Here is a 23,202-nt window from a genome sequence, read left to right on the forward strand (position 1 = left end):
TTTCCATAATGGCTGACTTCAACATGTTCTCATAAAAACGTGTTTTTCCGCTGTAAAAAAAAACTACTCAATCAAATTAAATGAAATTTTTTTTCAGAGATCTTCAGTCCAAAATGGATACGTACAATATAACCTTTTTTGTTTTATTTTTGTTTTTTTTCAATATTTTCATATTTTAATATCTTGATTAAACTGTACAAGTACCATAAAGTACCATATTTTATTATTGGGTTTGAATGAAAAATACAGAATTGCTAGTTAAAACATTTGTTCCCTTAACCTCTTTTGTGTTGAGTGTAATCTCCCCTTTTTATATATATATATATATATATATATATATATATATGTGTGAATGGAAATGTATAAAAAAGAATACGAAAAGTATAAAAGCTTATAACTTTTCTTTATTCGTTTTCAGTTGGTGACGTGCAGGAATACAAAATAATATTATGAAAAAAAAAAAAAAAAACTTTTTTATAAGTACATAATTTTCGACCGATCCTTCAGTCTTCATCGGTGTAGTGAAAGTATGAGCATGCACGGGGAAAAGGGGAATGGAAGAGGAGAGGAGGAGGTATAGCCAATGAGAAGGTGCCACGTCAGTCTTAAATATATACACATATAAGTACACACATGCACACAGTACATATACACATGCAAACAAAAAATTAAAAATTAAACAGTAAATAAAAATGAGAAACGCGCCTTTAACTGTCCAATCTATATATATATATATATATATATATATATATACATACATAATGTTAAAAGTCCATATATGCTTCTAGAATAATGATTTTTGAAGCATGAAAACGATGTTATTTTTTTGTATTTAATATTTTATTTTTGATATTTCAAGCGGTCTGCCCCTCTTGGTCGCAAAACGGTATCGAAATGAAAGATGTTGAAAAAAAAAACTGGTAATTTGTCGTATAGAAAACATTCATTCCCAGCAACAATGTTCGAAAGAGTTCATGTAAATTATTTTTGCCGTTTTAATTAAACGCTAATATGTTGCAAAACTTTTTTAAAACTCGCATCACTAAGATTCTCCAAACAATTCTTGAAAGCAACAATTTTACAAAAAAATTACGTAATTTGACAAAAAGAAGGCCAGAAATGGATGTTGTGCATATAAAAATGACCACAGATATTCTTTACTTTTTGGTCCCCCGACATAAGGAGGGTGGGCCTGTAAATTCACTCTTGTCCATTTGTCTGTCCGCACTTTTCTCAATAACTACACCTTGGAATTTTTTTTTAAATTTTGCACAAAGATTAAACATTAAACATGATATGAGTAAAAAAAGTAACAGAACAGATTTTCCGGGAAAACTCCAGTTGCCCTCCTAGGGGTGCCTTTCAGGTTAAAATGGCTAAAATTGACACTTTTGTGCTTATTAAAAAAAAAATTGATGGCTTGGATTTTTATAAAACTTTCTGAAAAGTTGTAACTGATTTCTATTATAATTTTGTTTGTCTATACTACTCATCAGGATTTGACGTTCCTTGGGGACTTTTGGGGCTAAATGGGGGGGGGGGCAAGTGCTGAACTTAGTCGTTTTTTTATGTCTCGTTCACTTTGTTTCGGTCAAAGTTATCATAAATTACGGGAGCTAATACTTGATCTCTATATGAGATACACAGATATTGGAATATTCCAGTAAAGTTCTTTACCTCTCAAACATTTGAGTTAGAAAAGACATTGGATTATAATTTTCCTCTGCACTTCTACAGAATTAGGATAAGATTTTCAGAAATCCTAAAACTGAATTTCACATGAAAACAATTCTATCTACGTATTCCTTGTATTTTTAAGATGATTATATCCAAAAATTACGGAAATCGATAAGGTAGAAAATTATTTATTAAAGAAAATAAAAAATAGAATTTGATGAAAACGATTGTAAAACACAGGAGAGTTCAACAGGGAGGTAATTTTCCGTTCAAATTAAATAAAGATGGTGGTGGATTAAAGTTTTTTTTTTTTTTTTAATAATTCAGTAATATTCAGTTAATTTCGACTGCATAATTTGTAAGCTACCATTATAATTTATTAGAATTGACAAAAAAAAATCAGTTGAAACCATTGTTTTTTTGTTTTTTTTCTGAAAACTCTATCGACTACAAAATCTCGTCCCAATAGTGTAGAAGCACCTTTTCATCTCCCCAATTGACTATTTAAATATGTTATAGTATATCTTTCTTGTGATCTCTTGGTCTTTTTTTTTTTTTTTTTTTTTTTTCATAGGCGTCACCACTTATCAAGGCCGATGGCCACTCAAGGATAAGGGTTAAAGAGTGTAGAGTAGTCAAAAGGACAATATAGTAATCGATAGTAATGGAAGTTCGGTAAATTTGTTAACTTAAGTAGAACGGCTCATCAGAAACTTGTTCACGTTGAACTTGAAGACAACCATATTATAGACAGCTGGAAAGCAGGAAAACGGAAGACAATTCCACAGACGCGCAGTTCTAAGAAAGAAGCTTTGATCATGGAATCTGTTTAGGTTTAGGCACAGATAAAGAGTGGGGAAAATTATTGATAATGTTTTCAGCTAGTCTAGTGTTTCTTGTGAAAGTTTGGCGAGGGGGGATCATAGATTGAAGCTCAGTCGAACACTTTTCATGAAAATAACGATAAAGCAGAGACAAACTCGCAACATCTCTTCTGTGAGATAGAGGTTGCAGCGAAGAGAAAAGGACATTTCCCACCAGGCCACGAAGTCTATTTTGAACCCTATCAAGGCAGGACAAGTCTTTTCTAGCAGCTCCTGCCCATATGTGGCAACAGTATTCCATCCTTGGACGTATCTGGCTCTTATATAGATAGAGAATTGCATCAGCAGTGAGATATCTACTGGATCGATAGAAGGATCCAACCATTTTTCCAGCGGCCTTGGCAACAGATTTGATCTTACTGGATTCCAGGAAAAGAATAACACGATAAGCCGGTCACTGGCGTGTGACCGGCTTCACGTGTCACACTAAATGTCTTGGAAACGGTCTCATGTTGTTTAATTGGCGGCATTCATGGCAGACACAAAAAAAAAAACGACACGCGACACAATTGCAAATATATTATATAATCTTAACTATTTATTTTACAAAAATATATATTACAATACAATATGCAATTTACATATCCTACACAATTATTAAACTAACTATGCTTAATTAGTGCTGAGGGGGAGGGATTGGCACCCTCTCGTTCACGGAGAGACAGAAACGCGTGCTCACCCCATGTTGTCAGGACGAAAAAGAAGTTGATAAAAGCAAAACTATAATAATGTACCTTTTAATGCATCTAAAACCAAACTCCTATATTTACATCATCAACGCTCTGATCCCCATCTGGCATCAATTGAAATGGATAGCTCTCGTCTTGGAGAGGCTCCATGTTTTGACAAGCTTCTGGGTTTGACCTTTACTCCTGATCTGAAATGGAACACTTACATCAAATCTGTTGCCAGGGACACTGGATAAATGGTGGGATCCTTCTACCGCTCCAGAAGATATCTCACTACTGATACAATTCTCTATCTGTATAAAAGCCAAGTACGTCCAAGGATGGCGTACTGCTGCCACATTTGGGAAGGAGCTGCTAAAAACAGCCTATCCTGCCTTGACAGAGTACAAAATAGACTTTGTGGTTTAGTGGGGGATGCCCTTTTCTCTACCCTGCAACCTCTCTCCCACAGAAGAGACATTGCGAGCCTGTCTTTGTTTTATCGTTATTTCCATGGCAGGTGCTCGTCTGAGCTCCAATCCCTGGTTCCTCCTACTCCAATCTTTCACGAGAAACACCTATCTGGCTGAAACTACTGTCAATAATTTTCCCCACTCTTTATCTGTGCCTAAATCCAAACGTAGATTCCATGAGCAAAGCTTCTTTCTTAGAACTGCACGCCAGTGGAACTCTCTGCCGCTTGCCTGTTTCCCACCTGACTACAACTTGGACGTCTTCAAGTCCAACATAAACAAACTCCTGAAGTAAGACACTCTAGCAAAACCCCCAATACTAATGATTAGTACAATACTATCTCATTGATTACTGTACACGCAATAACCCTTATCCCTGAGTTGCCTTCGGGCCTTGATAAGTGGTGACCCCCATGTAAAAAAAAAAGGGGGGGGGAATTCTGGGCTGCATTTCTGCGTATCTCTACGCTTATGGCCAAATCACCACTCGACCATGCTGTAGAGTGTGTAACCAACCGTGACACTGAGGTATAGTGCCATATTCATCTGGTCTGGTGGAGTCTCCAGCTTCATGCTGTTACTTGAAGTAACATCACTTGGAGAAGGTGCACCATTCCTTGTAAAAGCCACTGGTGGTTAGTCATGCCGAGGAGGTCTTAACGAAATGTAATTTTGAATATTTAGTCGGGGTTTACTAGTAGGGAAAAAGTATCCTCATGTCAGGTCGTCTTGACAAATCCGTGTACAGAGAGGCCTTAGAGACTCGAAGAATTGTTTGGTCTTCTCCCACTGCAAGAACTCTGACACTAGGATTGGAAAGTGGGATTGAGGAGTCAGCAACCCCCCCCCCCAGACGAAAAGAGGGGCACTCTGACCTGCAAAAAGTGCAAAAGTGCCTGGACATCCCCGTCGCCGTTCCCCGGTGAGGGCGCCTCAGGCGGTTATCAATAGACAAACCCCTTCTCAATGTTATTTAACATTGAATTGTCATCAGTTGTTTCTAATATTATTTGCTCCACCCATCCATGTAGAGCTTTTTTTATGTTGATTGGTTATTGTATAAAGATTATATTTTTATCTTTATAACTATATCGTATATATATATATATATATATATATATATATATATATATATATATATATATATTAGTGACTGATTATAAATTCAGTCTGTAAATATACAGCAGGACCCCGGGATAAGGCATTAAATATTACTAATAAAATACAGAGGGCTCCTTCAGTCTTTAGCAGACTATGAATACTCACGAAGGGGTGCGTGCACGTGAAATTTTTGTGGCAGAAGGTGTACAATCTCCAACCACACCTCTCCTGAGACGACATTGTTAAATACCAGTGGCAAGTGAAGTGTATGTACAAGATGACTGGAAACCAGTGCTGAGATAAGCGGAGAGCACATACAGCGCCTAGAATTCCCAAATGGTCACCCATCTGGTACTAACCAGGCTCAACGTTGCTTAACTTCGGTGATCTAATGAGAACCGGTGTGTCGATGCAATTATGCTGTATAATAAAATACAGTACAGTATATAATACACATGTATATAATCAAATAACATTATAAATAACACCGTAAGGCGGGGTAAATAATATAATATTGGAGTGCATGAAGTGTAGCTTGGGCATACTTTCGTCAACCTCGTAACTATTGCGGCCCTTATTTTATCCTTTAGGCCTTATATTCTACGAGCAACCTTTCTGACAAAGGGGAAAGAATTTTTGTTTTCTTGGTCAAAATCTATTTAATATTTACTATTGGTTTGTCAATCTTGAATTAAAAAAAATTTTTTTTGGTCTCCGCGACAAAGGAGGGTTGACCTGTAAATTCACCCTTGTCCATTCGTCTGTCCGCACTTTTCTCAATAACTGTGCCTTGGAATATTTTGAAATTTTGCACAAACATTAAACATGATGAGTAAAAAAGTAACAGAACGGATTTTCCAGGAAACTTCGCCCCCCCCCCTCATCTAGGGGTGCTTTTCAGGTTAAAATGGCTAAAATTGATACTTTTGTGCTTATTAAAAAAATGATGCCTTGGAGTTTTATAAAACTTTCTGAAAAGTTGTAACTAACTGATTTCTATATAATTTTGTTTGTCTATACTTCGTGATAACTTTTGGGTGTGCCCCAGGGGCTCTTCTAGAGCTAATAAAAACACTCCATTTTTGGAACTATTTTACCATATTTGTCCAAAATGTATGTCTGTTTAGCAATTTTACACAGTGCTGCACTCAAATTTAAATATAGGCCCTGGGGACTTTGGGGTCTAAATGAGGGAGGGTGGGGGTGGGGGTCAAATGATGGACTTAGTCATTTCTTTTTTTTTGCATGGTGCAAAACTCCAATTTACATATGTTATGGCCTAAAACTGCACCGTTTGTTTATTTTCTCGAGGATTTGACATCCCATGGGGCTTTTGGGGCTTAATGGTGGGGGTGAGGTGGGGACAGATGCTGAACTTAGTCATTTTTTTTTTTTTATGCCTCGTTCACTGTGCACTCACATGGGACCATGCATGCTTCGCTTTTTTATTTATTTTGTTTTAAGATCCTTATATCAAGTGGTTTCATGCCTTGTGATTTCTATGAAAAAAAAAAAAAAAGAGACGAATATGATAATGTCAACCATGTTTGTTTATTTTATGAAGGAAATGATGTATATGATGATAATGATTATGATCCAAACCTTCTTGTTTTCCTTGCAGGATGGTTCCATTGCGTTGCTGACCTACTTTCAAAAAGCAGCCAAAATTGATGCGGGTTTTGTCGAAGCCCTTCTACGTTGCAATGCAGATGTCTATGCAGTTAATCATGTAAGTTTTTTTTTTGCGTTTATATTTCTTTGTCCAAGATCAAACTAAATCTGGTCGTTGCTTTTTTTTTTTTTTTTTTTTTTTTTTTTTCTACTGTTATTTCACCTTACAGTATCACTTTGATCTAGGGACCAAATTTACAGGGATACTATGTAGGGAGTTAAGCAGCGGGATGTCTGTTCACCTTACACTTGAACTTCTGCATGTCAGCACAGTCAGGAGCAGGAACCTGGGAGGGAATTCCAAAGTCTAGCAGTTTGAAGAGAAGAAGCTGTTTGAGTCGTGCTATAACTCAGTTTAGTTTCATTTCATTTTAGTATGTACGTTATCACCTTTCACACATGTTACAAATATAAGATTGTACGATCAAGAAAGATGGTGAGTGATGTTTTATGTTTTGCTTTTCAAATTAAAAAAAAAAAAAAAAAAAAATCTGACTTTACCCATTTTAAAATAAATTGTTCCTAAATCAAATTTTATCATCTTTTTATACTGTTCTCCTTATTGGCTTTTTAAATGTACGAGGAGCATCCCAAAAGTAATGCCTCCTTTTTTTTTTTTTTTTTTTTTTTTGATTCGAAATTGATCAAAACAGATTGCAAGTTGCATCGTTATGATGATTGAACTTATGCATTCATGACCTGAAAATTTCATCTCTCTGTTACAGATATTGACTGTGTGAGACTAAGAAAGCAATCCCTGTCATGGACATATATCAGAGGCAGAGATGCATCATTGAATTCTTCCACACAGAAAAGAATTGAACCGATCAACATTCACTGGCGTCTGTTGATGTTAGGAGATGAGTTTGTTCATTTCAGAGTGATGAGAGATGTGAGTGGCGAAGTACATTCCAGACTTTAACTGAGGCATCAAAAGAGGCTGGCAAAAGTGCATTGAGAATGGTGGTGACTATGTAGAAAAATAAACTCTGAAATTTTTTTTTTTACACGAGGGGCGCCACTTATCAAGGCCCGGAAGCCACTCAGGGATAAGGGTTATTGCAAGTACAGCACGTTAGTGTGGAGATTTGATGAAGTGTTTACTTAAGGGGGCGGTTCATTAGGAATTTGTTAACGTTGGACTTGAAGACATCCAAGTTGTAGTCAGGTGGGAAGCAGGCAGACGGAACAGAGTTCCACAGGCATGCAGTTCTAAGAAAAAAGTTTTGTTCATGGAATCCACATTTTGATTTAGGCACAGATAAAGAGTGGGGGAAATTTTTCACAGTGGATTCAGCTAGATGGGTGTTTCTCGTGAAAGATTGGCGAAGGGGGCACCAGAGATTGGAGTTCAGACGAGCACCTGCCATGGAAATAACGATAAAATAAGGATAGGCTCGCAACGTCTCTTCTGTGGGAGAGAGGTTGCAGGGTAGAGAAAAGGGCATCCCCCACTAAGCCACGAAGTCTATTTTGTACTCTGTCAAGGCAGGATAGGCTGTTTTTAGCAACTCCTGCCCAGATATGGCAGCAGTATTCCATCCTTGGACGTACTTGGCTTTTATATAGATAGAGAATTGCATCAAAAGTACAAAAGGTTGTTCGTTTTAATGCTACCACTTCCGTCTTCGTAGCTTTTCGTTTTTAACGTTAAAACATCGGAGGTGCTACTTTTGAAACAACCCTTGCATATAGCACTTTCGTTTAAAGAGCTTTTTTGTTTGAAAGAAAACCTGAAAAATCAATATTACAAAATTATGTAATCTATATATATATATATAACTCACTATGTCTGTCTGTCTCCATAGACTTAAAAACAACCATATTGTAGTCGGCTGGAACGCAGGAAAACGGAAGACAATTCCATAGGCGTGCAGTTCTAAGAAAGAAGCTTTGTTCATGGAATCTACATTTAGGTTTAGGCACTGATAAAGAGTGGGGGGAATTATTGATAGTGTTTTCTACTAGACGAGTGTTTCTTGTGAATGAACTGTTCTTTTATGGGTCATTATCCGGTTAAAATAGTCTTTAAGGGGTCAAAATTTAAAAAAATCGTTATAGATTTTGTACATTCATTTTACGAAGGGTGTGTAATAAGTAATGCCCCTGACCCATTTCCAGTTATCTGATCTAGCGTAGAGATATAAATCATTGCATGTGCAATGATTTATATCTCTACGGGTTATGTGGCAAATTACAGCTCTGAATTAATTGTGGTTTTTGTTTTACAGGTGTTTGAACTGAGTCAGGTGTGAAATAGAGCCTGTTGAATGTCAAGCAGTGATCCGGTTTTTGTATTTGAAAGGACGCATACCACAGGAGATTTTTGATGAAATGAAAGAAACTTATGGGCATAATGCCCTATATAACCTTCTAAAACGCTGGACAAATTAAAAAATCATATTTAAGTGTATTTTATGGCCTGGCACATGTCACAGAACGAAAATGTCTAAAACATAAGTTGATCAAGCTTTTTATTGTTTTTTTTTTTTTTTTCAATTTCAATATATTGTAGCCATTATAAAACTGATTTTAAAATCCCTGTAGTTTGAATTATCTTCTTTATTGAATGTGGTTGCTCAAAACCCGTCTCACTTCATCATAAAATTTGATTTTCTTGGTAAAAAGAAAAACTACTTGATCAATTTACATGATTTTTGGAACTTGACATTTTCATTTTGTGACAGATATGTACATCATTAAGATTTTTCTGTATTTTTGTTTTTTTAATTAGGTTGAATTCCAGACTTGTAACAATAATTTATTTGGTACTTGTGCATTTAACGAACCAGACGTAACTCAGCATTTGTTCGGCTTTGTCCGACGCATGACGTCAACAGCCGGATATAAAACGAGCGTTGCCGATTAAGCAGACGAGAATTTCGCTATCAATTGGAAGAGTGTCACAACTCAAGAAACGCTTATTTGAAGAGAGTTTTAAAAAAAATTTGTTTTAAAAAGATAACTGACGAAATAATGAATATTACAAACCTTGCGGACCAGCTCCAGACCCCAGAGGCTGCACTAAACTTTTGCCAGCAACGGAAATTGTTGGCAGAAGAGAAAAGGTGTTTACATTTTGGCAAGGATTGTGTACTTGCAAAGAGAACAAGCCTTTCTGACAGTTACGGTTGGAGGTGTAGAAGTGTAACATGTCGTCGATGGACCTCCATTAGGATTGGGACCTTCTTCTCAAAATCCTGACTAACCATCGCATGTATAATAAAAATAATATACTTATGGGCGTTCGAGATGGCATCTACAAAAGATCTCCATCGCGAATGTGGGTTATGTTCTCGCCACTCAATTGTGGATTGGAAAATTTTCCTGCGTGATATATGCAGGGACTATTTTCTTAGGAATCCCCGGCAGATTTGATTTATCTTTTTCTTTCTTTTTCCAGGATGGCATCAACGTACTTGATGAACTGGCCAGAAATAAGTCTTCCTTACAAGAAAGTGTGAAAGTGATTTTTGAGAAGTATATGGTACGTAATTTGATACGCATATTTTCCACCCTTGTGTATTTGGTGGCCTTTTTAGGAATAGGCATCCATAGTTTTGTCATCATGATATAATCATGGTGTAAGTTCCAACTATGCAGTTGTGTTCCAAAAACTTTTATGGGGGTTTCTACCCCCCTCTTTGCCACTTTTGCATAAAATAAATTAAACTAAACATAGCCTACATTATCCACCCTTAGACCAAGCAGTTGTGTTCCAAAATTCATAATGATCAGTTAATTAGTTTAGAATTAAATATTTACATAGAAATATATATATATATTTTTTTTTTTTTTTTTTTTTTTTTTACGAAGGAGTCACCACTTATCAAGGCCCAGAGGCTACTTGAGGATAAGGGTTAAAGAGTGTATAGTAGTCAATGGGACAATATCGTAGGAATCATTAGTAGTGGAAATTTGATAAATTGAATTAAGGGGAATGGCTTATCAAGAATTTGTTTACGTTGGACTTGAAAACAACCTTATTGTAGTCAGCTGGAAAGCAGGCAAACGGAAGAGTTTCACAGGCATGCAGTTCTAAGAAAGAAGTTTTGTTCATGGAATCTACATTTAAGGCTTGCAACGTTCCTTCTGTGGGAAAGAGGTTGCAAGGAAGAGAAAAGGGCATCCTCCACTAAGCTATGAAGTCTATTTTGTACTCTGTCAAGGCAGGATAAGCTGCTTCTAGCAACTCCTGCCCAGATGTAGAACAGTACTCCATCATTGGTTGTACCATATAAATGGATCAAATTGATTTGAGGCACCCTAGTATGGGAAGTGACGAAAAGGATGCGGAGGGGATGCTTTTAATCATTAATGAATAAAAAAATATATATATATTATCTGGTTTTTCTAAATTTTCAAATTAAACTTGTGAAATAATATTTTCAAAGATGTTACCAAGTTTCTCTATTCAAAATTTACACTAAACAAACAATTTGCATTGATTCAAACTTTACGGCAATTGTCAACCAGATGTTATTTCTCCACAAATAAAATGAAGAGATAAAAAAAAAAAAAAAAAAGACACATTTAGTCTTATTCTATGAATAGGTTGTTATAATGTGGAAAGTCTCAGAAAAAAAAGGAAAAAATTGATTTTCTTTTTTTTTTCTTTTATATATCTCTACTCCTATAAATTTGTGTTTTTATTTATTTATTTTTTTGTGTGTATTGATATTCATATTAAAAACCTTTTTGATTCCCCCGACAAAAGGAGGGTGGACCTGTAAATTTACCTTTGTCCGTTCGCACTTTTCTCAATAACTACACCTTTGATTTTTTAAAAATTTTGAACAAACATTAAACATGATATGAGTAAAAGTAACAGAACATATTTTCCGAGAAAACTCTGCCCCCCCCCCCCGCCCCCAGGTGCTTTTCAGGTTAAAATGGCTAAAATTGACACTTTTGTGCTTTATTAAAAAAAATTGATGTCCTGGATTTTTATAAAGCTTTCTGAAAAGTTGTAAATAACTGATTACTATATAATTTTGTTTGTCTATACTTCGTGATAACTCTTGGGTGTACCCCAGGGGCTCTTTTAGGTTTAATAAAAACACTCCATTTTTGGTACAATTTTACCATATTTATTCAAAATTTTCTGTGTATGTCTATTTAGCAGTTTTGCATGGTGCTGAACTCAAATTTAAATATGTTAAGGCCTTGGGGACTTTTGGGGCTAAATGCGAAGAGGGGGGCAGGGTCAAATGATGGATCTAGTCATTTCTTTTTTTGCATGGTGCAGAACTCAAATTTTCATATGTTAAGGCCTGAAACTGCACCATTTGCTTATTTTCACCAGGATTTGACGTCCCTGCTGACTTTTGGGGCTAAATGGGGGGGAGGGGCTGAACTTGGTAATTTTTTTATGCCTCATTCACTGCGCACTCACCAGGGACCATGCACACTTCACTTGTTCTCTATTTATTTAAAAGAAAATACAACTTTGTTATATATAGGTCGTTGAATTGTATTCATTTGCAAAAGATCTAACTAATTTGCATATTCTTTTAAACATTCATTTTAATTCTCTATTATTTTTTTCGGTTTTCTTATGGGGTGATTAGTTAACTATTACGTGTAATTATATTTATACAGATATTCTACATGATTTATACTTGCATAATATTTGCGTAAAAAGCTTATACTAAACACAAACCTCTTTCTATATATATTTATGTATGGGTATATATATCTGTTTAAAAAATTTTGCCTACCAAACTCCTCTGTCAGTTTTTTTGTCTATAGACATGAAAACTTCATATATAGGATCTTTTGAACTCATGCAAAACTTTATATTTGGGTTTTAGCTGGAGACAATCTGTGCAAAAGTGTGAAAATTAAAAAAAAAAATGAAATTTACCAGGTGAAGGTTGAACGACGGCATTATGAATATGCATGCGTGACAATAGTTATTGGTTCATGTTTTAATTTTAAGCTTTGCAGTAAAGACGTCTTCAGAGTACAATCATTAACATCAAAGGGAGAAGTAAATTGTAAGCTAAACGTTTTGGTTTCGATTCTTGGTCGTGGCACACGAGTCATTTTTGAAAAACTTTTTAAATCATTACTCTATATTGGATTCAATATAACATAATAATAAATACAAAATCTGCATTAATTAAAATATCATATTTAAGCACATTTTACGACCGGGCAATGCCAGGCGGCCTGCTAGTGTGTGTGTGTGTGTGTGTGTGTGTGTGTATATATATATATATATTTTGTGTACAGAAAGTTGTTAGATGAGACAAGTCATTGGTACCATCCGTTTCAAGCCCGATAATTAGGACCGTTTAAGATATCCTTATCAAGCTCTCTGCAGCCAATATTCGTCTATTTTATAACCGGAAGTGTGAAATATATATACCTCATGAGTTCACATTTAACTCTTGTTTTGTTAAATCCCCCCCTCCCCCGTATTTTTGGCGGATGGTGATAATTTCATTAACTAGAAAATTTGAATTATTTAAATCAAAAATCAAATTTCGATTTGATAATTTATTTTATATATAAAAAAATTTTTTTTCAATATATAAATCGATTTTAATTTGAAACCAATTTAATTTAAAAATCTAATTTTTTTTTAAATATATAAAAACCTTAAAATTTATATTGATACCGGTTAAAAACTTAAATTTCGTTTAATTATATGCAATAATGTTTAAAAATTTCTTTAAAAAATTCCAAATCTTTCAAGGTTTGGGGAAGTGAGCCTAAGGGATTTTCCTAGTATATTAACACTATATTATATTTTTCCTATAGTTTTAAATTCGAAACAAATTGTAAATTACATTTATGAAGTATGATTTTTAAAAATGTATATATAATACATTAATTTAAAGTCTATAATACAATTACGATTAAAATCCAAGTTTACCGACTAAAACCATTTTAGTATTTACAAGTTTCCTTTTTTTTTATTACCTATATATATGTACATATATATATGTGTGTGTGTGTAATCAAAATCTAAGTTTTGTCCTTTTCATCGACCCAATTTATTAGGAGCGCCTTCCTTCTGTGTATGCAATTTTTCAAAGATTCACTCCTCACATTTAAATATTTTATTTTTGAGTCATGAATTGCCCGGAGGATGTAGTATTTTTCTGCATTACAGAGCGAGCATTGACTTAATTCCAGGGCTTATGCTGGTTTGTGTTCTATTTTTCTCCATTTTATCGGGTAGCTAATGCTGTATTCAACCTTGCTTTAGCTCTAAATGAGCTCATATGCGCATAGTATCTTTGTTTAAATTGGCCTTTTGTCATACCTATATATTTTCCCGGTATGTTTGTAGATTGGTCCATTATTGTGGCCTCATAAACAAGGGATTCAGCTTTACAATTGCCCTCCAATGGGCAACTATTTTTGGTCCTGCAAGAGCAGCCTGCGTTATCTATCTTTCTTGGTTCTTTAGATATGATTGACTTAATTGATGGAGCTGTTGAGTAACTAACTTTCACAATGTTTCTATTAAAAAATTTATGCAGTTTGTGTTTTTTTGGAAAATACTTGTATCGCAGACTAAGAAAAAAATGTCCTACTTTAGTTTTAGTGTTCAATGAGAACGGAGGTAAGAACCAGATTATCTTCCGTCTCCTCTTTCGCTTTTTATTTTCTCTATTATCCTGGGTTTGTTGAAATTTTATATTTTCTCTGAACCCACTTTTATATAGTGCTTCGTTATAATATGGTGCTGCTTGTTCAAACACTTCAGTGTTCGAAGAAAGTCATGAAATTCTTTGGCTAATGTTTGCTACCATATTCTTAAACACTGTGGGTGGGTGGCATGAACCCTTATTTATGTACACAAGTTTTTCATTCAGTTTGTGGAAGGGTTTATGTATTTTCTTGAGATCTAGAGTTGCATCTAAAAAATCTACTTTATCTAAATTTGTCTGTATTATTTTAAAGCCTAACTTCTTGAAAAATTCAGTTAGGTCTTTCCTAAGCCTGTCTAGTGCACATCCATTGTAGTCATGCAATAGGCAAAGTCCATCTTCTCTATATAACCCCAAAAAGTGGTCTGGGAATTTATTTTTCATGGTATTTTGTAGGAAAAGTCCAACCAGATCGCAGATGTCTGCACTGTCATACGCTCCCATCGCGACATCAAAGGGGTCTTCGGGGTTTGATTTTTTGATCCATGCTTTATCCTTAAAAAATAAAAGGGTCTGCCTTGCTTGCATGATTGTTTCCTTATCAAGCTCTTTTTTTTACAAGGTGGTCACCACTTATCAAGGCCCAGGAGCCACTCAGGGATAAGGGTTATTGCATGTACAGTACGTTAGTGTGGAGATTTAATAAAGTGTCTACTTAAGGGGGCTGACATCAAGAATTTGTTTATGTTGAAGTTGAAGATATCCAGTTTGTAGTCAGGTGGGAAGCAGGCAGACGGAACAGTTCCACAGGTGTGCAGTTCTAAGAAAGAAGCTTTGTTCATCAAATCTACGTTTTGATTTAGGCACAGATAAAGAGTGGGGAAAATTTTTGACAGTGGTTTCAGCTAGAGGGGTGTTTTTCGTAAAAGATTGGCGAGGGGGGGACCAGAGATTGGAGCTCAGACGAGTACCTGCCATGGAAATGATAAAACAAAGATAGGCTTGCAACATCTCTTCTCTGGAAGAGAGGTTGCAGGGAAGAGAAAAGAGCATCCCCACTAAGCTACGAAGTCTATTTTGTACTCTGTCAAGGCAGGATAGGCTGTTTTTAGCAGCTCCTGCCCAAATGTGGCAGCAGTACTCCATCCTTAGACGTACTTGGCTTTTATATACATAGAGAATTGCATCAGCAGTGAGATATCTACTGGAGTGGTAGAAGGATCCTACCATTTTTCCAGCGACCTTGGCAACAGACTTGATGTACGTGTTCCATTTCAGATCAGGAGTAAAGGTCAAAACCAGAAGCTTGTTAAAACATGGAGCCTCCCCAAGACAAGAGCCATCCATTTCAATTGATGCCAGATGGGGATCAGAGCGTTGATGATGTAAAGATAGGAGCTTAGTTTTAGATGCATTAAAGGTAACCAGCCACGTCTTCCCCCACTGAACCACGCGCTCGAGATCAGAGGAGAGAGAATCAGAGAGAACTTTGTCATTTACAGCCTTTGATGTGTTGCCGTAGATGGTCGTGTCATTAGCATAGATATCAACGAATGATTTAAGTATGTGTTTAGGGAGATCATTGATGTAGATCAGAAAGAGAGTTGGGCCCAGGATGGACCCCTGGGGGACTCCAGCATTAATATTGCAGGCCTCTGATTTTTGTCTATCGACCACTACTCTTATGAGCCTATCAGAGAAAAATGATTTAATGATTGAGAAAACATTTCTAGTTATACCGTAGCTGGAAATATTGTGAAGTAGGCCTTTATGCCATACCTTGTGGAAGGCCTTTGATATGTCAAGAACAATTGCCCTAGAAAGGAAGCCTTTGTCAAGAGATTCACTAATCCTATGAGATATAACCGTTAACACATCTGCAGTAGATCTTGCAAAACGGAAACCATATTGTGTGTCACTAAGAAGATTATTTCTGCTGAGGTGGTTGACTATTTCTCTATTTAATGTGGATTCCAGCAACTTACTCATGACACACTGGAGACTTATTGGTTTGTACTGAGAGGGAGATGACTTATCACCTGAATTCTTAAATACAGGACATACTGATGAGGTTTTCCAGGGTGTTGGAAAGCACTTCTCCTTGAGGCAACGCTTAAGCAGTTTCGTAAGTATGGGAGCAAGTTCTGGTTGAAGCTTTTTTAATACTATAATTGGGATGCTGTCAGGGCCAGTTGCTTTACTGGAATCAAGGTTCTTGATTCGCTTGGCGACCTCATGCACGGATATTTGTATGTTACCTAGCGTGTTCTGTGTTATAGGAGGAAATATGGGGAGTTGATGGCCTTCATCGCATAGGGTAGAATAAGCTGCAAAGTTCTTGGCAAATAGTTTGGCCTTGTCTGATGCTGACGAGATGACCTCAGGTCCATTGATAATGGTTGGGATAGAACGCACACTTCTGTTCAGGATCCTATTTGTTATTTGCCAAAACTGGTGGGAACCAAGCCGCTGATCAGCTACTTTGGATTTAACGAACTGAGCATATAGCTCTCTTGCATTTTTTATTACTATTTTACAGTAGTTGCTGGCGTTCCTGAAAGCAGCTTTAGTCTCAGTGCATCTATTACGTTTGTAGCTATGGAAAAAGTGATTTCTGTGCGTGATGGCAGCAGCACATTCTGGGGAGAACCATGGCTGGCTCTTGGGTTTTTGTTGGAATTTTTTAGATGGTATGAATTGGTCAATGCCTACAATTAACCATTCGGTCCTATCTGATACTATATACTTTTTAAACATGGAATGCAGAGGTAGATCAGATATGTATGTACGGAAGCTATCCCAGTCAGCCATGGAGTATCGGTATACAGTACGGTGGAGGGGTACGTCTGGGGACTTATTACATTTCATTTTTATCTTAACTGATACAACGGAATGGTCGGAGGATCCCAGAAGAGAAAGAACGGAATATGAACATAGCTCAGGGAAAGTGGAGAGAAAAAGGTCTAGAAGGCTTGCATACTGACCTGTAGTATCGGGTACACGGGTGGGCTCGTGAACAATCTGAGTGAGGTCATAAGCAATGGCAAAATCATGACAGAACCTCCCCTCATCGTCTGTATTATTTTAGTGGGTCAGCCATTGCATGTTATGGATGTTGAAGTCACCACAGATGTGAATGTTAGCCGAGGGATGTGCAGACAGGATGTGGTCTATTTTCTCAGATATACTCTTAAAGATAGTAACTCCACTGTTATGGGGCCGGTAGAGGGCAAATATAAATGCAGTGGTGTAAGCAAGTGCAACCCGGAAGCACATATAAGGTAAATTAGGATCTTCTCTAGAGATATACCTGCCACACGGGAAGCCATCTTTAATGTAGGCACATATTCCATGCCCATGGCGATCTTGGAGGTTAGATTTAGATGCTAAGTTAGAGTATCCATTAATTATGAACTCATCTAGGGAAGTGGTCGGCCCTATTCCAGTTTCGCTTAGAAAGAACCCATGACGAACCTGAAGGCAGAAAAGAAAGTGAAAGAAAACGTGACCTGTTACGGGTATGCTACGAGGCCATAGGAAGTGAAAAGCGTTCAAATTTAGTGATGTCAACCAAAAAGTTGACTTGCAGAAACGAATGTTGGCAGGAAGCCAGTTCAGCTTTCCACCGTTTCATTTATTTGTTTGGTTCCCCACAATGTTGGAGAAACCAGCTACCCACAAAAAGGGAGTGTCCTAATGAATAGCAATTGTCTGATATAAGGGATTTCCCCCCAGATTGATCAAAGCTGATTGTTTTCTGGACGTCCCGGCACGAAAGGTCTGGAAACTGGCTTCGCTTTCGATTCAGCTTCGCTTTTATACAAAAAAGCTGAACAAACACGCGAGAGGAAGGAATATCGTGAATTTTATAGAAGTCGATCTAAATATATGTAGATACGACGCCCCTTCGCAAATTGTAGATATTATGATCTGGAAAGTATATAAAAATTTCTAAAGAATAATGCCCCCCCCCCCGAGAACCCCAGCGAAAAAAACCTTGGTTGGAGATACAAAAATGCGCGCGGCCGTTTTGTCTTTTCTATATATAGAAGATTAGTGTTTCATCAAATTTTTTTGTTACCACAAGTTTGTTGGGGTTTATTTTACCCATCACATACTATTTTGGACTATATTATATGCATTTTTTTTATTTTTTATTTTTAATTTTTTTTTTTTATTACATTTTCACCCCAAACAAGGCAAATTGCCACTTTGGTGTAGGGGGCTCCTTCGGGACAAGATCAAAGTGTAGTATCTGTTCTTCAGATGCTGCACTTCTATTTCTTGTTCTCTTTCGGTGGAGGAGAAATCCTTCACGACTGAGACAATTTTTATTTTTGTACCTTTTCTCCACGTTAAAAAACGACCCTGGTGTCTAACTCTGTCCCGTGGGGAGGCATAGTAAATAGGTACTATCAGGGGCAGCAACTACTGGGGCACTGTTGGGATTTGGGCAGCAAGATGTCAGTTCACGTTACACTTGAACTTCTGCATGTCAGTACAGTTAGGGAAGTAGGGACCTGGAATGGAATTCCAGAGTCTAGCGGCTCTGGGGAAGAAACTACTGGAGTAGAAAAATCTTTTACACCTAGGGATCTCTATTGTGTGGGGGTGCGATTTAGCTGCCTGTCGGGTTTGTCGAGGGTGTCTACGTCGAGGGGGCACAAGTGTCTGCAGTTTGTCAGAGCATTCACCATTAAAATACTTATAGAACAGGCAGAGGGATGCAACGTTTCGTCGATGGGACAGAGGCTGAAGCTTGGATGCCAGTTCAGGGCCTATCAGGTTGGCGACTCTCTTTTGAACCTTGTCTAGGAGCGAGAGACTAGCAGCAGATGCACCAGCCCAAATGTGACAACAATAGTCCATACATGGGCGAATGGTGGCCTTATAGAGGTACAGGATACTTTCAGGTGTCAGTAGTTTTCTAGCACGGTAGAGAGAGCCTACCTTTTTCGCAGCGGCCCTGGCAATGTTTTCAATACATATAATATACATATATATATATATATATATATATATATATACAAACACACATATGAACATCAAAAAATTCTTTATTTGTTTTGGATTATCCTACCATGCCTCTACTTTTCTTCATTGAGCCTGACTTCATCTTGGAATATCTTTTTTTAATCTTGGCCTAATATAAGCTTTCATGCAAACTTTAGTTTTCAGCTAATCAGCAAAATTTATAGACTACGTATAAATATTATTTTGCTAACTACATTTCTTTTGATGATATGAGCCGTTTATTGAAACTCCATGGAATAAGGAAAAAGTAAAAAATGTTTATATTCCTTGTCGAATTATAAATTTGTAAATTTTTAATTTAATTCCAAATTTATATATGAGAGAAGATATATATTTCTTGATTTAAACTGTCTCAAACTTTTGATTCTCAGGTACTTTTGAAGTCTCAATCAATGTTTTTATTTCTTGAAATTTTTAATCCGCAGCCTGGAATGTGGAATGCTGTTGAAAACGATGATCTGTTGAGCGTCCGACGCCTGGTGAATCAGTGGTGTAGAACTGACATCGAAAAGGTACGTTTATTTTATTGCCACTGACATAATAGATTACTGTGGTTTAGGGGCATCTCAAGTGGGGAGTTGTGCAGCAAGAAGTTTGTTTGCATCACATTTAAATTTCTGCATATTTTTTATAAAGTTCAGGGTACAGAGAGGGAAATCCAAAGGCAAGTGTTTTGAGGAAAGAAGTTATTATAGTAGACTGCTTTCTGTCCTCTGGGAACCTCTATATTGAAGGGGTGGAAATTTGCTATTGGAAATTTGGTCAAATTTGATTTTAAAAATCAAACAAAGAATGTCTTTTAGAATTATGTTTGAATTTGATTGGTCAGATAGTTTTTCCATAATCGGTTATAAAAGTTTGATTGCTATGGCTCTGTAAGTTTTGATTAAAAAAATATTTGAAAGTTGAACACACACCTGACGAAGGGAAGGCATCCCAAAATATAGCATCATGGACACACCACCTGACCTCCTGATGCAAGTAAGAACATCCTACATCTAAAATATTGCATACTAGCAGTACCCGGCCACGTGTTGCTGTGGCTTAGTGGAAATGGCAAAGGCAAAAATGTATTTTTCTTACATTCTCATGAGCTCACATTTGCAAATATTGTATAATAAAAATTGTAAAAGATTTTAAATTTATCTAAAAATATAGTGTGTTATAAATAACTAGCAGGGAAACTCGACAGTGTCCAGGATCGAATGATGATCAATGAATATTTCACACTCCTATATTTTTATTGTCATCGAAATCCGTGAAATCGCCCGGGAGGAAGCTTCACATACCTCCATGCAGTAACTTAGTCTAAAATATGTTATTCTGCATTGCACTCTAGAGAACCTACTGTTTCTTTTTATAAAATTATTTTGTATAAACTTCTTTCCAGTTAACGAAAAATAAACATTAAGAAATTTACGTGCAGGGTTTGGACCTATAGACCACATCATGCAAAAAAAACAAAAAAAACATGCTATCAACTTACCCACAATAGAATTTTCACAGTAAGATAATTATTTACTGTGTGTGTGTATATACAGGGTGTCCCACAAGGTGACAGATTTTAAATTTTATTAACTTCTTCAATATTTAGTTATGCTTACCAATTTTCATATGTAGCTAGATGAGTCTCTCTGTGATTTTTTTAAGATATAGTAAGATATTATAGTCTACTTATTCTAATTTTATTTACACAACTTAATCTAGGGTATGTTTTTCACAAGGTCTAATTTTAGTTATGAAAAATGATGTTACTCAAATGTCCACCATTTTCATTTTCACACTCTTCTGCTCTCTGCAGGGCATTGTCCAGCACATCACTTAATGTTTCAGGGCTTGGATACGAGCCCTGGTGATGCAGAGGGAGTAAGTTCTTATTCATGTATTTTGAAGATTACAAAGATTATTTACCTTGTGCGTGTGTGTGTATGTATGTATGTATGTATGTATATATATATATATATATATATATATATATATATACACACACACACACACACACACACACACACACACATGGTGTCCCAAAAGAAGTTGACGGATTTTAAATTTGATTAACTTCCTCAATATTTAAGTTATGCTTTCCAATTTTCATATGTAGGTAGATGAGCCTCTCCGTGATTTTTTTGAGATATAGTAAGATATCATAGTCTACTCATTCTAATTTTATTTACACAACTTAATCTAGGGTATGTTTTTCACAAGGTCTAATTTTAGTTATGAAAAAAATGATGTTACTCAAATGTCCACCATTTTCACACTCTTGTGATATCTGCAGGACATTGTCCAGCACATCACTTAATGTTTCAGGACTTATGGCCCTAATTTCCTCCTCTATATTGTTTTTAAGGGCATTTATTGTGGCTGGTTTGTTTGCGTACACCCTCTCTTGGAGGTAACCCCAAAGGAAGAAATCTGCACATGTGAGATATGGCGAGCAGGGTGGCCAATTTATCTCACAGACACGAGAAATTATTCTCATCACTTCTTGCCATACGGGGTCTACCAGATTTAGGGAGGTCACATATAGACCCTTGCTCATGAAATCAAGCAACCATAGCTTTTATTGCATTGGGAGTAGGGAATTTCTTGTGTTGAAGTTTTGTCAAAATTCTCTTTGAGTTTCTGATATTGACTCATTCAACCGAAAATATGACTCCATGATAAATATCTGCTCCTCGGTAGTATAACCCTTGGAAGGGTTACTCTAGATGATCTGAAAAAATTAAGAAACTTATGATTTTTTTTTTTTTTTTTTTTAACCATCAGTTTCTTTTGTGACACCCTGTATAATTGTAGATATAAATCGTTGCAAAAAAAAAAAAGTAATAGGGAGATGCACACACAGTCAGACACACACACACACACACACACACACACACACACACCAACAGACTTATGTGTGAATGCCAAAATAAAAAAAAAAAATTAACTGCAAGTAAAAAAATAAATGTAAATATGAAATATTTTCAGTTTGTCTTTACATAAGCAGTGATTTGTTTGCTATGCAGTCATGAGCATGTTTCAGTCTTCTAGTGTTTACTAATAATAAGAGACCTCTTCAGGCACAACACTTATTTTCAAAAGAGGAATTCTTAATTCAAAAGCGAAAATCAACAGCTGTGCGAATTTGTTAGTTTATTTATTTTCCTATTTGTTTATTTACTAATTTACCCGTGTCTTTATTCATTCATTTTCATGTTGGTGTTAGGGAATAGTTTGTAGAGTTAGAGGGTTGAGGAGTTAGGTTCTAAAGCATATGTAGATGTTATCTTAAACAAGTATGCGGTTCGCCTTAAATATGAAATATATATATATATATATATATATATATATATATATATATATATATATATATATATATATACTGGTTTTTTAGCCCGGCGTTGCCCGGGTGTTTGGAGGGTATGTTGAGTAAAAAAAAAACAAAAAAAAAAAAAAACGGTCAATTTTTTAAACTTTGACCTCTATTATGACTCCTTAACATTTATTGTTTTGGGCTCAAATCATGTTATTAAGTTAGATCCATGTCCAAGGAACCTATATCTAAAATTTCAAGTGTTTAGACCCAAAGTTATCGGAGGAATTTGGTAGAGTTCTCAAAGGTCAAATCGTTGAACTTTGACCCCTTAACAGCCAAATTTCTGGCCGAAAACCGATCACAAGGATTTTCCCTAATCTCAGTACCCTATATATCAGATTTCGAGTCTGTAGACTTAAAATTGATAGTTATTGCGTAGGGAAAATGTACACACACAGACACGTTTACTTTTATATATATATATATATATATATATATATATATATATATATATATATATACTTATTTTTCTCCAGAGAAGTGGCATCATACATTAACAACAAAAGTTGTATGTTGTGACGCCATGTTTCAATGTTAGTAATCATTCGTTAATGGAGGGAGAATAGGATTCTAGACTATTAGAATGGTCAGAGCTCAGCCAATCAAAATGGGCAAACTGTGTATAGAGAGACTTTATTAATTATGTATGTGACAATGAGGGCGGGGAAAGGGTTAGAACTTTTATGCTGTTTGAGATTTTGTAATTTTGATGTCAATAATTTCATT

General features: G+C 36.0%; 1 protein-coding gene and 1 pseudogene across 2 annotated transcripts in view; one reads left to right on the plus strand and one right to left on the minus strand.

Moving 5' to 3' along the window:
* Positions 1-23,202, plus strand: part of LOC145268823 (uncharacterized) — a 212,281-nt gene that overhangs the window by 25,513 nt on the left and 163,566 nt on the right. For both annotated transcript variants that reach the window (XM_080124466.1, XM_080124465.1), the window contains exons 4-6: positions 6,425-6,532; positions 9,878-9,961; positions 19,541-19,627. In XM_080124466.1, the coding sequence (XP_079980592.1) occupies positions 6,425-6,532; positions 9,878-9,961; positions 19,541-19,627 (279 nt within the window). The remainder of the gene's footprint in view (positions 1-6,424; positions 6,533-9,877; positions 9,962-19,540; positions 19,628-23,202) is intronic.
* On the minus strand, positions 5,115-5,231 carry LOC145268867 (5S ribosomal RNA; annotated as a pseudogene).

Source organism: Euprymna scolopes, chromosome 44 (assembly GCF_053919585.1).
Source record: "Euprymna scolopes isolate OS-2025 chromosome 44, ASM5391958v1, whole genome shotgun sequence".
Lineage (NCBI taxonomy): Eukaryota > Metazoa > Mollusca > Cephalopoda > Sepiida > Sepiolidae > Euprymna > Euprymna scolopes.